The sequence below is a fragment of the Octopus bimaculoides genome, chromosome 1 (assembly GCF_001194135.2).
Source record: "Octopus bimaculoides isolate UCB-OBI-ISO-001 chromosome 1, ASM119413v2, whole genome shotgun sequence".
Classification (NCBI taxonomy): Eukaryota; Metazoa; Mollusca; class Cephalopoda; order Octopoda; family Octopodidae; genus Octopus; species Octopus bimaculoides.
Window position 1 is genome coordinate 157,110,230 of NC_068981.1, and position 17,676 is coordinate 157,127,905.

General features: G+C 33.8%; 1 protein-coding gene across 5 annotated transcripts in view; it reads right to left on the bottom strand.

Moving 5' to 3' along the window:
• Positions 1-3,368: 3,368 nt before the first annotated feature.
• The window catches only part of LOC106871408 (N-acetylglucosamine-1-phosphodiester alpha-N-acetylglucosaminidase), a 33,383-nt gene continuing 19,075 nt past the window's right edge, over positions 3,369-17,676 (bottom strand). For 2 of the 5 annotated variants that reach the window (XM_014917831.2, XM_052972017.1), the window contains exons 5-11: positions 16,986-17,094; positions 15,891-16,019; positions 14,170-14,369; positions 9,617-9,793; positions 7,279-7,404; positions 6,511-6,580; positions 3,369-5,733 (exon numbers count right to left, since the gene is read on the bottom strand). In XM_014917831.2, the coding sequence (XP_014773317.1) occupies positions 5,502-5,733; positions 6,511-6,580; positions 7,279-7,404; positions 9,617-9,793; positions 14,170-14,369; positions 15,891-16,019; positions 16,986-17,094 (1,043 nt within the window). In that variant the 3' untranslated portion in view covers positions 3,369-5,501. Of the gene's footprint in view, positions 5,734-6,510; positions 6,581-7,278; positions 7,405-8,423; positions 8,560-9,616; positions 9,794-14,169; positions 14,370-15,890; positions 16,020-16,985; positions 17,095-17,676 lie in introns of those variants that run through there. The other 3 variants (XM_014917833.2, XM_014917834.2, XR_008265265.1) reach the window with 3 other exon arrangements.

The window sequence follows — 17,676 nt, forward strand, 5'->3', positions numbered from 1 at the left end:
TCCTACCTGCACTCATATACACTTGTGAGACATGTAATCAAAGAAGAATTTTGATTGGCTATAACACACAGGGTCATGGAAAGCTCCATAATAAGAATATTCATTTTGAGAGCATATCTGAAATGAAGTAATTTGAGAAAAGAATGATTGTTGAACATATTGCACAAGCAGCAAGCTGGCAGAATTGTTAGCACACTGGGCAAAATGTTCAGCAGCATTTTGTCTGTCTTTACATTCTGCGTTCAAATTCCACCAAGGTCATCTTTGCCTTTCATCCTTTTGGGGTTGATAAAATAAGTACCAGTTGAACACTGGGGTTGACGTAATTGACTTACTCCCTCCCCAAAATTGCTGGCCTTATGCCTAAGTTTGAAATCAATATTACAACTATTGCAATTAGCCTCTATACAGCTTATAATTCTACTCATGATTAGCTTACCTAGCCAACAGAAACATTTCTTTCTTATTAACTAGTGGGGTTTGTAGGAGGAAGAGCAACTTGATGTTAGCACATGTTCTAACAATATACAAATGCACAAATTTGTGAAATCACTCTCACCTGTATGAGAGAAAGCATAATTAAGCAAAGTAAGAAAATATCTAGCCCTCTTCCAGGATGTTGAAGCTGACTTGTAGGTTAGATTTGTGGAGATAGATAAAAGTAGATGGGTTCTTTTTTTTAGTTAGTATCCTACAATAGGACACCTTAATTACAAAATCAAAATAAATATCTATTTTCAAGGCAAGAGTAGATTTTATTATTGCGATTATTATATCCCAACTTTTGTTATATTCTTTGTTTCTTTTTTTGATTAGAATTTTTTATGAGAAAAAAGACAATTTATAAAGATTAACAGTAAAAATAATTTTTAACTCCCCCCTCCCCCGAAAATATGTAATTAGTAGAGAAATAAGCAAAATGAAGCAGTATGTACATATTTTCAGTAATATACTTCACCAGGCTTTAGATAAAGCATTTGATATCAAATTTTGAGAGTAAAATACAGTAAGGATAATGAGAAGGGGTGCATTAAATGAGTTTGTGCTGACAGAACACAGCTGGAAAGGTTGAAATAGAAGTTATGACAGGTTTTCTTTGTAACTTATGCAGGCTGTGCCCCTGAGTTTTGCAGGATCTCTGACTGGAGAGATCAATGCAGTTTATATTCAGCTTAAACGTCTACAAGTTGATGCCTGCAGGAAAAAATGTGGGCATGGAAGAAATTCCAGAGAGAGTAGGAGGGTCAGGTGGGCATGGGTGGAGGTAGAAAGCAGTTAACTGTTTCAGGAGTACAAAGTCCATTGTAGTCACAATGAGTGGAGTTAGAAAGTCTGTGGACCAGTTATTGTAATGTGCTCGGGAGTAAATCTTAGCCAATCAGTAGGCTGGTCTTCTTTTGGGTGCTGTTGAGGTTGTTTGTGTAACAACTGCAGTGTCCAGATGTGGGAATAGTACTCTGTTTGTATGCTAGTAGTTGCAATATTCTGGTGTGTGTAAGGTTACCTCACATATTTTTTATTATTTTATGTACAGAATGTTTATGTGCATACTAACTGCACATATCCCTAGATTTGTGTGCAGTACAGTCTTTAGTGTATGATGCACTTTTACCTAGTGGATATCAGCAATTCTTTAGGGCAGAGGTCTAGCATTTCAAGAAAATTTGAAGCTTTTATAATGGATGTAGTGTTGTGTCATTGTTATATGCAGTGACTGTCTCTTAGTACTAGTTAATAAGAACTGATTTTGTATCTCTAAAGCTTTTAGTCAGAGAGATGATGCATATCTCATGACAAATAGCTATGCTGAATATAAATGCATGTTTGCAGAATATTAAGGAAAGATAACTGTGTCATCTGCATCAGAATATGTACAATTAGAGGTAATAGGTTGGTAATGTAGAAAAAGAAGAGTGTAGGAGATATAGTGGAACTCAAATGAACACAAGAATTAATATAATGTGATGGGGGAAAGAAATCCCTATCAACATAAATCAATATAGAGTGGTTTGACAGCTAATAGGGCATTACAATAAGTAGTGAGTTTTGTTAGGTTATCACACCAGACTAACACTTTTTTTTCACTGAAGTTCTTAAAGAGGAAAGAACAATACTGAATCTGGCTTCCCAGAAACTGGTTACCACAGAGAAGAGACTCTTTAGAATGTGACACAAATTATAAAGAACCTCTAAGTCATCATTATCATTTAACGACTGCTGTTCGTGCTGGCATGAGTTGGATTTGGCAAGGTTTCTATGGCTGGATGCCCTTCCTAATGCCAACCACTCCGATAGAGTAATGGGTGCTTTTATGTGTCACCAGCATGTGTGCCAGTTGCATGACACTAGTATCTACCATGACTATAATTTCACTTGGTTTGATGGGCCTCCTACTTAAGCACAGTGTATTGCCAAAGGTCTCAGTTATTTATCATTGCCTAAAGAAATTTGTAACTACTGAATTTACTGGAAACTATTGAATTAACAATGATTTCAAATTCTGGCACAAGGCCAGCAATTTCAGGGGATGGGGTAAGTCGAGTACATTAACCCCAGTGCTCAGCTGGTACTTATGTTCTTGATCCCAAAAGGATGAAAGGCAAAGTCAACCTCAGTGGAATTTAAATTCAGGACATAAGTACAGATGAAATGCCACTAAGCATTTTGCCTGGCATGCTAATGATTTTGCCAGCTTTCCACCTTAACTATTAAATTAATATTAATTGGTTTCTCACATATGCACAAGGTCATATATTTTAGAAGAAGGAAACAATTATATTGATCAGACTGAAATCTACTGACTTAGTAATTGACTGATATATATATTATCTATCCTAGAAGAATGAACAGCAAAATTGTCTTTGAGGGATTCAAACTCAGATGTTAAGAACTGCAACTAAATACTAAAAAGCTTTTAATTATTTAATTCTTGCAATAAATAACAACAATATTTCCAATGTATAATTCTTGGGAAGACAAGTGGTAGTCAGCATAAATAGAAGTCTATATAGAAAAGCAAATTATTAGGCATGCCAATTTGCCATGAGTAGAAGATATGGTTAATGTTTCTGGCAGAATTTTATGAAAGAATCTTACAGTCTCTGATGAAAGGTTCTACATGAATGATTATGTTTTTTGCTCATGGTAACCTAGCATGAGTCATTTTCATCATGTTGATCATGTATTCAAAAGACAAATCAATATTTGTAAACATGATGCAAGTAAACAAAGACATTTTCAAAAACAAAAACTTAATATTTTCAATATTTTATTGGAATATTCATTTCATTTATTAAATAAGAAACAATTAGAAAAATAAACGCAAACCATATATATATATATATATATATATATATATATATATATATACACATTTTGAATAATCTGTATAACAGATTGTAAGATGATAATATTGCCAAATAAAAAAGAGAAAAAATGTTCTCATTTTTGTAATGGTCTTAATTTGAAAATCCTTTCTCACTTTAATTTAACAGTATTATAATTATCTTCATTATTTTCTTAAAAACATTTTATTATAATTTTTAAAAAAAATAAATTCAGTAACAAAGCATTTATATTAAACTGGAGAATGATTGTTGATATCAATATAAATTATAATCATAATATAAATTTTTCTTTCGTCTTCTTATCACCATGAAAACCATCTTATATAAATTAGCACCCTAAAATGTAAGAGTTAAAGCTAGTAGAGATGACAGTGTATTAACGTATGCTGTAAAAATGTTGGCAGTAAATATCCCATCAATGGTTGATTGGTGAAGTCAAATGTTGATGGACCTGTTCACTCGAGTTGTAAATAGGTACCATACGATGATATACTTTATCACAAATAAAATACATGCACGACTATTTTATTAGCTTGAAGTGCTGGGCTTAAATCTTCACCTGGCCTTAGTGAAAGCAGTAAGAAACCACACTAGTTCCTAAAGCATTTGGTAAAAATAAAATATTTGGAGCTACCCAACAACTCAATGACACTAATGTAATAATGACACAGGGTGGTATCTTATCTTCTACTTGATGCAGTTATTAGACTGTGGCTATACGGAGGCACAACCTTGAAGGGTTTTAATCAAACAAGTTGATTCCAGTACTTATTTTTTAAGCCTGGTATTTATTCTATTAGTCTGTTTTGCCAAACTGCTAAGATATGGGGACATAAACAAACCAACACCAGTTGTCAAGTGGTGAAGGAGGACGAACACAAAGACATACAGCCACTTCTTCATTTTTGTTCATATAAAAAATACATTTTTCATCTCTTAAAAGACAGAACATTTTCATATTATCAATGAAACAGAAAATAATGTGACATTTTCCAGTATTTACGAAACACTTTCATATCAAAAGAATAAACAAACAAAAAAACCCTATTTCTCCATACAGGATAAGAATATGGAATATACTGGAAATGTATTGGGAACATATAACTTAGACACAAGAGAATATTTATGGAACTTTTGTCTAAGCTGGCATGGAAACCCAATTCTTCAGATATATTGCCTTAATATTTTTGAAACAATTAGAGGAACACAGAATAAATATGGCTGTAAGTTTAAGATCATTTAGAATCACATGGTTTGGGTTCCATCCAATAGTGCAGTACCTTGGGCAAGTATTTTCTCTCATAGCCTCAAGTAGATCCAAGCCTTGCGAGAGAATTTGTAAAGATGGAAACTGTTCAGAAGCCTGTCGGATGGACTTTACTTATATCAGGATGGCAGATTTAATCACCATTACATGGCCCAGGTGCAAGTATTTGGTCCCAGTGTTCAGTCTGAGATAAACTCAATACCTTAATGTACTGCTTTCTACTGTCGTAACCTATATGTTGCAATTTTTCCTCACCTCATGAATCTGGGAAGCCTTGCAAAAGGTCACAAGCAATGCCATTATAGATTAATGCTAACTATTCATCTTTGAAGTAAGAGTGGAAGCTTATTCAAACTATACCAAACTGAGTTTAAAATGGTTATAAATCTTGGATGGGCTTTGAAAATCTGCACATTTACATATTGCTGTGCTGTTTTATAGTTGAGAGGTCATCCTATTGATAACCACTGAACTTAAAATAAGAATGCCTCCAATTATCAGTTAAACAGACTTCAGTAAAGTTTACAAAGATGACACTATGGTCACTTGTCCAGCTCGCATCATTTTGTGAAATTCTCCTTCATTCTATGAAGGCATTAAAAATCTTTATATAATGATTTCATTTAATTTTAAAATCTTCCATTTACACATTATCTGGAATACAAACTGGAACCAAGCTTTTACACATTTTCGTATGCACACACTCATACATATCTCCCATCCATATGCACTTATATGTGTATGTATGTGTGTGTATATATATATATATATATATATACCGGAGTAAGCACATAAAATGTGCAACAAGGTGGAAAAAAGAGTACTCAAATACCACACACACACACAAACACATACTGTATATACACACAAAGAATAATGATTTCTCGTTAAACTTCATCTGTCAAATCAAGTTCAGAACTAATAAGTTTGTCTTCATCTTCATCATAAATGCGAGAATTATCCAGTAGTTTGTGTGTTTTGACGTTCTTCTGAGGTAGTTTACATTTTTTGAAGCAGGTGAATTTGTCGTCTTTGTACAAAGTATACATTGAACAGCATGAAATGAGGATACTAACAGCCGCAACAATACTCATTGAAATGAAACCATACACATAAAACCTAGGAAAATAAAATAGAAAACATTATAATTAAATAAATGAGTTTTTGAAAAAGGGTCTCTATTATTTTTTTTTTCAGCATTGCTATGACTATAGATTTGGTTAAAAAAAACACACACTGCTGTCCATTTATACACTGATAATCTTCAAAATGGGAAGCTGGTATTTTGTCAACTAAACTATATGAAAAAGATAGAGGGACCTCTCAACTGTGTGTGTGTGTGTGTGTGTGTGTGTGTGTGTGCATGTGTGCAAGCCATGTAAGTCTGGTATTCAGTGAATGGAAAATCCAGGTTTGAATCACTATGTAATTTGGCATCAAGTATTGCAAAATACTCAAATGATGAGCCAATAAGAAAGCATAGTTACTTGACCAGCTAAAATCTTCCTCAAATCACATCCTACTACCTTTAAAAAACACAAAAGGTTACATGCTTTTATATATCTTTAATGTCAAATATGTTTTCTTTACACTGTAGACAGATTTGAATATAATTTTATTTAAAATGAGGTAGTTTTGGTGAAGGATTGTATGGTATAACTTTAAAGGGATTTGTTGTGTAAGGCAAGAAGGTACAAAGTAAATTACAAAAGGAAAAGCAAACAAAACAAAGTTACAGTTCCACCTTGTATTTCTATATTTCGGGTGAAGAAGGGGTCCTTACCCTGAACTACAGAAATACAAGGTAAAACTGCAACAGTAAGACATTGGCGTATAGTGACACAAATATTCAAATTATGGTAGATGTCATTCTGTATATAAAAAGAATAGAGTTACCTGTATTCCTTCGTTCTGTCCACAATTAAATGCTTATGTTGTATAATCTTTTGGGCAAGGCAATTACTGGCTATAATTAATAAAACCAAATTATAGATTATAATCAGCCAAAATACAAAAAAAAGTGAACTATTTTTTGTACTCAAACTTTCAACAACACTATCTTACTTCAAAACACAAAGCTAGAGAGAGGAGAAAGGGAATTAAGACAAGAGAGAGAGAGAGAGGAGAAAAAGGAAAGGAAAATATATGAATAAAAGGTACAAAAGTTTACATATGATACAAAACAATGTTACTTAACTATTGGAAATCTTTATAAAATTTAAGGCAATACTGATTATTAAATTTAAAGTCACCTCCACCCTTAGTACTCCAGCATTAACTACAACCATGAGTACTATCAATCCTTCTGATAGACATACAAAATAACAATGTAGCCTATGAATTTACCACCCCACATGACAATTGCCGAGATCAAACAATATCTTGTACTTATGAAATAGGTTATAATCTTGGCATAATAAATAAACCAGTAGACATTCCTACTGTTAATTATTCAACAGTAAAATGATATCTGCAGTCAAGCCAGCTGAGGTAAACAGACTTGAGTGCTTTCTAAGAGTCTTAGCACAAAGGTTGTAATAAGCTTAACCCATGATCATACAAGCCAGTAGTTCACGACCAGTTTTTTTTTTTTGAATTCACAAATAATGTGTCTATTAACAGATATTAAAAAAAAAGAGGAAATAAAAAGCTATGGGAATTCACCTTGAAAAATATGTTTGGAATAAGCTGAAGATATAATACATCTTCCAGTAATATGATCACAGCCACAAGCAGCAGGGCACATACAGACATGTTTACATTGGTCACCATAGAAACCAAAAGGACAGCCTATAAATGAAGGATAATTTCAAGCATTAAAAACATCATAAAACTAAATCAACTGTGGTTAAAAGAAAACATGCAGCTCATTGGTTCTTAACAATTTTCTTGTGACATAATGATTATGTTTTGCCCAATGGTTAGCTTTGAGATAATAGCGAACTTGACACTGAAATCCAAGAAAAAGGACAGCTTTGGAATACTGGTGTGCATTAAAGTGTAGCTTCTAATAAAGTGACCGCAGAATATTAATATGCTTTGAAATACAGCTCAGCACAGGACTTAGAATTTTCAGCTACTTGCATCTCTGACTAACATAACAACTTCCTAAACATAGCATTGCATTGATGACATCAATCTCAACTTATCTCTTTGAAGTCATCATTCTCAGTAACTTCAATGCATAAGACTATTTTTAACATTTGCACTTCTCACACACTAACTCTACATAAAGGCTGGATTGTTTACACTCCTGATCTGTCTGTACTCATTAAGCTTCATCACTGATTCATATCTTTGACCGAGTACACCAGTGTACATATGTTTACTTTGTCATTACTATCCCTGCTTCACTGGATCATCCGACTATTGTATAGTTAAGGTAGTACAATTACGGTCTCTGAATGCACAAAATCTGAACTTGATCCATTTGATGCTCCATATTAAAGGGTTAATATCTACCAGTTCTAAGCTAACAAATACCATCTTCATAGGTATGTTCTTTCATCATCATCATCATCATCATTTAACGTCCACTTTCCATGCTAGCATGGGTTGGACGATTTGACTGAGGACTGGTGAACCAGGTGGCTACACCAGGCTCCAATCTGATTTGGCAGAGTTTCTACAGCTGGATGCCCTTCCTAACGCCAACCACTCCGAGAGTGTAGTGGATACTTTTACGTGCCACCGGCACGAAGGCCAGTCAGGAGGTACTGGCAACGGCCACGTTCTTTCCAAATGGTAATAGAAACAAAACCTTTTATGTGAATTGTTATACTGATTGAAGTGATCAAATGTACACCTACTTTGATTTCAGCATGTTGGTCTCATGACACAAAGGTAAACTGAGCGTGTGTTCTGTATCATAGCTTGCTAAAAGTAGTAGCCAAACATTCCTCTTTAAAGGACAAATTGAATAATGTAGTCTGAGGCGTACTGTGTCTGAATAATCAAGATAGTCAAGATTGAAATACTTTTGATCATAGATCTGCTTGATCAAAATTAACCTGGGGCTAAAACAATAGCAACAACAACAAGTGTCTACAATGTAGCATACCACCCAAATGGTTGTGAAGTGTTCTAGAATCAAGAGACTTAGCAAAATCTTCCTACTGTTCATTTCTCAACCAAGACAGCTCTAGTAGAAACTTCCAGTTGACACAGCTACCACATTTGTTGCTTGGTTTTTAATTTTTTTTATTTATTACTTTGGTTTGGAGGAAGGGTCTGTATCCATGACTTCGGAAAGCTCTCCAAAACTAGTACAGAGATAATATTGATGTTCATCTTGGAAAAGTTCCAATTTAAAGGTTGCAGGAAAGAAATGTGCAGAGAGGGATTTCTAGTAGACCAATGTTCTGGGGAGGAAAGAGAGAGAATGGTGGACAGAGAGAATGGACTGCCAAGTGAGTGAGATGTGCTTGAGTAGAGGTGGTACAAAATCAGAAAACTCAGAGGACTAAAGGGCTGTTGTACTTAACACTGTATACATGCAATAAATCTTTGAAACTCTATTGGTGGTCAGCAATATATTTTAAAATGGGATCAACAGAAGTCAGTAGGTCTTAACATAGCAGAAAGATGATCAATGTAATTGACTTCTTACTATCTTCAAAGAAGGTACTACAAAAATCACTAAAGTAGTTTTTATGTTCAATTAGCTCAATGTACTATTGAAATGTAGCTCAACAAACTCATTACAATCTTTGAAATGGGGATCACATAACTCATTAATTATATGGCAACATACTTTACAATAAAAATGAATTGACCATGGTTAGAACTGCACTCATACGCTGATGTTAAACTCAAACAAACAAGATAGACATCTAAATATTTGTACACTAATTATTAAAAAATTATGAGTTCTTTCTGAATATCTAATTAGCCATATCCATGCTTTCTTAAGTAAATGTAATCAACAAATTCCACAACAACTATGATCAGTTGGAACAGAAATGAGGCTATTACACAACTATAATAAAAACAATGAAGTTACCTTCTTGACAAAATTCTCCAACAAATCCAGGTGGACATGTACAGGCACCAGTAGAAAGATCACAAGTAGAATTATGTTGACAGAGACAAAGTTGACTGCAGTTGACTCCATATCTGCCATGTGGACAAGGAATATGACAATCATCCCCCATCCATCCTTCAGTACAAAGACAACCAGCTAATAATGATAAAATACGAACAATTAAATCAATATTTTGAGCAATAATTCTTTTTAATTTTGGTACAAGGTCAACAATTTTGAGGGGAAAGTGAAGTCAATAACATCAACCCCAGTACTCAACTGGTACTTATTTTATTGACCACTAAAGGATAAAATACTAAGTTGACATTGGCAGCATTTGAACTCAGAATGTAAAAAGCAGAAAGAAATGCTGCTAAGCATTTTGTCTGGTGCAATAATGGTTCTGCCAGTTTGCTGCCTTATTCTGAGCGATAATAATAATGAATTCTTTTGACAAGGCACAAAATGAAATTTTGTAATAGACAAGATGTAGTTAAGTCAATCAACATCAGTATAATACTGCTATTTATCTCATCAAAACTAGAGAGATGAAATGCTGAAACCTCTCATGATTTGATCTCAGAATCTAGAACTAATCTAATTTCTGTAAGGCATTTAGTTCAATACTTGTTTCTTTTACCTTGATGTCTTTTTGGTTATAATGATAACAGCATATTCCTAACTAAGCATAATCATGCTGTATTTTAGTGAAGAAACAAATGGGATATTGTGATCCAAATGTCTTTCTATGAGTGTTAATAGTATTAAGTATTAATTTGAACAGGTGATATTTATATGCAAATTAAAAAGAAAAAAATTACAGTGATACAGTATTTTCATTTCCTTTACATTATTAAATAAAAAAATGTTGGAAATAATCAACAGTAGCTGGAAAAGTATATGAGCATGAATGTCCTTTAAGTTACATTTGTGTGCAACACTTAATACTGGATAAAAAGACTAGTAGAAACAGCAGTCAAATCTCACTCAAATTACACCGCACTGTCTAAAAAACAAAAGCACACATTGGCTAATGCAAACTTAAATTGTCTGAGATTCAGTTGAATTAGGTACTTAAGTTGAAGCACCAAATCTGTCTCGAAGTAAGGTGAATAAAATCAAAATAAGCAACAGGATATCAAGTACAACCATTTCAAGTGGCTCCGTTTAATTGAACAATGCAATCATTACATTAATTTAAATGCAGTACCATATTCAGCTGCACAATAAATAAATAGAATCTTAACCAGTCGAACTCATTAATATAATTTTTCTCAAATATTTTAACAGAGCAAGAAAATGGAGGTAATTCATGTTGTCGCTATTGTAGCTAAGAATACACTACACTTCCAAGAATCGCATGAAGCCTATTGGAGTCATAGTGTTGTAAAGGATTGTAATTCATTTCTAATTCATTTATCTCTTTACCAACTACTAAATCTACGACTAGAAGACTGTGTCTGTTATGAATAAAGGACAAGAGTGAGTTGACAGCTCATGATTAGGTATGGTCAAAAATATTGTCATGTTTATCTCTTTTCCTCAGGGAGGAAAGAAGACATTAGCAGTAGTCAATTGGATATAAAGTAACTGTCTATAAAAAGAGGCTGGGTGGGGGAAGACTTTAAATCATGATGTTAATTACCAGTTAAAGGAGCAAGACGCTAAAAAACCTAAGATGTTAATACAGTGGAAATTTTATTTTGGTGCACTATGGGTGATTGTTTAAAATCAATAATTGTTATGTTGTTATGTTGTATAAAAAATAAAATTCAAGATTTACAAAAATGATATCATAACCAAAATAGGTAAAATGTGTGTATATATCAATTTTCAACATTAAAAAGGAATGATTACATAGAATCAGCATAATATTGATTCATGTACTTAATTATTTACTTAACTGGTTTCTATAAAGACTATTCAGGACATTTACTTATGGAATACTGGAAAGATAAACATGCTATCTATATATTAATTTTAATTCATGAATCAGAAAAAAATTAAGATGTGTTCAGATATACACACATTTATATATGTTCAGATACATACACATTTATACATATACAAATATTTATACGTTTATATATATATATATATATATATATATATATATATATATATATAGTATAACCATCTCGCATAGACTTAAGTAACTGAAAATAATGTTAATAGTAGTTATGCTCCTGGTTGCAATTTCAGAATTAAATCCCACTGTCTGTTATTAGGCTGATGTCTAATCTAAAACATAATTAATAAATGTACAATCAAAACTGAGGCTGATAACTTTATATATAGAGGATGTTTGATAAATATGAAAAAATGTATCAATAACCATTTTTCATCTTTTAGACTCAAACAAAAAGCCAATTGTACATCCTTATCTAGCAAGGTTTGGGAACTGAAGGAAAGCAGGATCGAGTGTAGCCTTAAATGGGATTTAATATGGAGAGCGCAGCCTTATAGAGATAATCAATACGGGTGTGAGCTATGCTCTATGGATATTTATGAGATTTTTAAGTATAGGGAAAAGAACAACCTGATTAATAATAGGTTAAACCTAAGGGTATCATGTATGTATAACATCACCCGTAGATTTAAGTATTTTCGAAACTAACAATTATCGGTGCCATACTTGACAACTCCTGCCTAGTTAGTCTGACTTCATCCTATTTTGGTGATTACACTATTTTCGTTCCTATGATGTTCTACCCTACTGATCATATTATGTATATTTGTAGTGACTTTGTAAAAATAAGTCTCCTTTTAACTAAATTATATACCCCACAGAAACTATAAAATCATACATACAATAGCACCTGTAACATTACAAGTTACAAAATCTCTTCAGTCTGAATACCTTTAACTGTCCTCACTACATCCATACCTATTACCCCCACTTTTCAGGTTACCTTTATCTCTCCCCTACCTCAAATGTTAATCCCCTGTCTCTTTAAATGTAGGTTATATGTATTTCTTATTATTTTCTATAAATTCTTATTTTGATATCCTTACCTATTAACCTCTTATCCCTTATAAATTATTACTTTTCTTGCTCTTAAATAGATATTTTTCAGTTACTTAAGTCTATGCGAGATGATTATACTATATCCATATAAACGTATAAATATTTGTGTATGTGTATATGTGCACATATATAAATGAGTGTGTATCTGTACATGTCTTTATTTTTTTCTGATACATTGCTTACAATTAATTTATAGATAGCATGTTTATCTTTCCAGTTATTCAATAAGAAAATGCCCTGAGTAGTCTTTATAGAAACCACCTAATAAGTAATTAATTAAGTACATAAATGAATATTAAACTGATTCTATGTACTGCATCACTACTTGATATCCTGTTGGTTATTTTGATTTTATATATATATATATATATATATATATATATATATATATATATATATATATATATATATATATATACACATATATATACACACATATACATATATATATACATACATCCCATGCAGTACCATGTAAAAGCACCTGTGTGGCACCACACAAAAGCACCTGTGCAGTGCCACATAAAAGCATCTATGCAGCACCACAAAAGTACCTGTGCAGCCCCACGTAAATGCGCCCAAGCAGTGCCATGTAAAATCACCTAGCATACTCTGTAAAGTGGTTGGCATTAGTAAGGGCATCCAAGCGTAGAAACCTTGCCAAATCAGACTGGAGTCTGATGCAGCTCCCCAGCTCTGGTCAAATCGTCAACCCATGCCAGTATGGACAATAGACATTAAATGATGATGATAATTAGAAGGCTGTTTGTTAAGACTGGTCAGAAAGTACTTTATTAACATTTGATGGATATTTGTCCTCATCTTGTTTGTTGTTAACACAAGATGAGGACAAATATCCATCAAATGTAAATAATGTACATAATTCCTCATCTCTTAAATATAGAACTGTGTGGTCAGAAGGTGATCATTAGTTTCACACCTATGGTCACTCTTTGACTGGCCATCACAAACAACCTTCTAAATATATTACTGCTATGTTTTAAAGTCTCCATTTTTTTTGGGGGGGGGGGGATATACGAACTACTGAAGATATATTCATTCATTCGGTTTTCATTGTGCTTTGTGGCACTTGAGGTGACAGCAAGATCTTCCCACCTTCTAACACTGAAAGCATCCTTAACAGCTTGTTCCATAGTTGACCCTCTGCTTTTTAGATCTTTTATTGTTCTGCATCACATTTCCTTTGGTTGGCCATGTCTTCTTTTACCTTGTGGAACCCATTGCAAAGCGATCCTGGCAACAGACTCAACCCAACCATTTCCATCTCCTTGCTTCAACAGTTTCTCTTATTGGTTTCATGTTAGCCTTGGTATGTAGTTGGCTATTTGAGATCATATTTAGCTAGTAAACTTTCAAAATTTATATACACACATGCATACATACAAACACTTTTTCCTTGGTTAGTCTGGAGTGTCCATACTATTGTCTCATGAGGCATGTTCATTGAAGCAATTTTGAAATATTTCAAGAATGTTCTACGTACCTTCTGTACATTTCCCATGTTCACTGCAGTCATTTTCACATTTAACAGTTTGACACTGATCACCTGACCAGAAACCTGAACAGTTACAACGACCAAAGACACACTGACCATGTCCATTACAGTCAGTGGGATCACAAAGAGGTTCATGTACACACAGTATTGTTGACACCTCACGAGGACATCGAAACTTCTTATCACTACTAAATAAAAAGAAATAAAAAAAAATAAACAACATAAAAACCAAACAGAAAAAGAAAAGCAATTTTCACTCAAAATACATGTCATATAACATTGTAGGTTAATATTTACTGTTTCTCGTTATGATTTTAGATAATTGTTGGCAACAAAGGGATTCTTTGTCTTTGCCAAAACTAAATGATAGGAAACCTAATGCTGCATCTTTCACCTTTTAGTTATTTTTAGTCACTGGACTGTAGTCATGCTGGGGAACCATCTTGAAGGGCTTAGTTGAATAAATCAACTTTAGCACCTATTTTTTTAAAGTTGGGTACTTATTCTATTGGAACCTTTTGTTGAACTGTTAAGTTATGGGCACATAAACAAACCAACACACACAAATATATTCATATACATACACATTTACACACATACATACATAATGAAACTGAGTCCTGGAAATGCTGTATATTCCACCCACATCATCATCATCATCATCATCGTTTAACGTCCGCTTTCCATGCTGGCATGGGTTGGACGATTTGACTGGGGACTGGCACTGGCAAACCAGATGGCTACACCAGACTCCAATCTGATCTGGCAGAGTTTCTACAGCTGGATGCCCTTCCTAACGCCAACCACTCCGAGAGTGTAGCGGGTGCTTTTATGTGCCACCGGTACGAAGGCCAGTCAGGTGGTACTGGCAACGACCACGCTCAAAATGGTGTATTTTACGTGCCACCAGCATGCACGATCTCGCTCGAATGTCTTTTTTACACGTTCCACCAGCACAAGTGCCAGGAAGGCGACGCTGGGCACAGGTGCCATCACGATCACACACACCACCTCAATGAACCAAACTACATCTCTTCATGCACTATATTTGTCTCTTCTTCATGCTTCTCTTGTAGCTCAACACTGCTTCGTTATCTTTCTCTCCTGTCCTCTCTACTGCTAAATGAATCATTGCTATCTTGCTGCTCCTCTACATACCTGTGTTAACTACTCACTGCATTGCCCTTCTCCTCCCCTCTGCTCCCTTACACTCTTATAAACTCTCTGCTCACTCTCCCTGTCCAATCTTCTGTATCATTTCACTGACATTCACCTTCTTGTACCTTGAGGATGTGGTAGATTTGGTAGATGGAAACTGAAAGAAGCCTGCCATGTGTATGTGTGTGTGTGCATGTGTGTATGTGTTGTGTACACTTGTGTAGACATGTGAAGGTTGTAAATGAACATCATTGTCATATTAGCAAGGAAGTTTGTTTCTGTGAAAAACCTGTCTGGCTACGGAGAAATATTACTTTGCTTGGAAACAAGCGAGGGTTAGTGACAAGAAGGTTATCTGGCTGTTGAAAATTTGCTTCAACAAATTCCATTTGGTCCATGCAGGCATGGTAAAATGGACATTAAACGACAATGATGATGCATAGTTGTCTCTTCAGTAAATTATGAAATACAAGGACATATATTTTTTTTAATTGTGTAGCATTTTTAATTTCAAAACTGAGACTAGGGTTACATCAAAGTTTTTCACTTACCACATATCTGATGGGTTGTTGACCAAAGTTCCATTCATTACAAGTGTAACTGAGCCACCACCATCTAAATTGATAGCATTGACTGCACCAAGGTCTTTCATGAGGTCAGCCAATTCATACAAATTGATGCTGTAAACACAGATGAGAAAATGTGTAAACTAGTAACAATAATAATAATATGAAATCAATCAAATATCAATAATGATACCAAAACAACAATGTTTTTTTAATACCAAAACTGGCATTTTTATAAAAGGTGTTTTTGAATAGTTGAAATATAAGCATTAATTTTCATTCCCAAAACTGATAATATTTTGACCATCTAATAACAACCCCAGCAACTATCTAATAATTCCTCAACAACAATCTTCTCCAATAACTATCTAGCAACACTTCTAATCTAACAACTCAAACAACACCTCTAGCATCTATTTAACAACTCCTCCAAAAGCTACACAGCAGTGAACTAATATATAATGAGTTATAATTTAGGTACAAAGCCAGCAGATTTGAGGGTAGCAAGTAAGTCAGTCATCTGTCCTTCCGTACTTGATTGACACTTTATTTTATGGACCCCAACAAAGATGAAAGATAAAGCTAACCTCAGTAGAATTTGAATTTAAGGTATAAATAACCAGAATATATATTGCAAGGCGTCTTTTTTCCTAGTCCTCTAAAGATTCTGCTAATCCATTTCCCTTAATAAACATATTATACTAAAACTCACTACAATAAAATAACTCCTCCAACCACTATCAATTTTACAGTTATTTTTAAGAGTTGTTACATGACTCAGAGTATGTAACTTGGTTACTGTTTTTCATCCAGTTTGATTCTCTACTATTTTCTCTTGCTTGATTAAATAGACACAAAATAGTATAAATGAGACAAAGGAACAAGAAATCAACTTTTGATTAATTAAGACAATGACCTGATTTTGATATTCAACTGATATATTTTGATTTCATTTACACATTTAATATCCTTGAGAAAAGCATGAACATCACATGTTTCTCTAAAAATATAGTTTTTTTTTTTACCTAATCAAGAAATTACCATAACAAATATGTAAGAAACAAAAGATTTTCTAATTACCCATGTTTGCCTGTTTCTCCATCTACTTGCACCATAATAACCCTGCCTTCTTTATCATGGCCAACAGCATTACGTGCAGATATCACAGATACAAATCTTTGAATATTACCTAATATATATATACATATATAAATAAAATGAAGAGAATTTGATTAAAAGAGAAGTGAAACAAAATATAAATATTCAGTTTAAAAGGCAAAGTAAAACTATGTTTTAATTTTGCTTTTAGCTTGATCAATATAGTACAAATGGTATATCTTAAAGCACACCGGAAAGAGTGAGGGCATGTCATTGATGAAGTCATGAATGGCAATTAAAAGACTTTGACAAACAACTGATTGTTATACCAGTATATTAAGCAATTAATCATCATCATCATCATTGTTTAATGTCCACTTTCCATGCTAGCATGGGTTGAACGATTTGACACCAGGCTCTAATTTGATCTGGCAGAGTTTCTACAGCTAGATGCCCTTCCTAACGCCAACCACTCCGAGTGTAGTTGGTGCTTTTATGTGCCACCGGCACGAAGGCCAGTCAGGCAGTACTGGCAACAGCCACGCTCAAATGGTGTTTTTTATGTGCCACCTGCACAGGCGCCAATCATTCAATCAATTAGTTAGCTGGCTAAATGATTAACCAATTGACTATCAATAAAGAAGTGGTATTAAACCAGTGTATGTGTTTATTA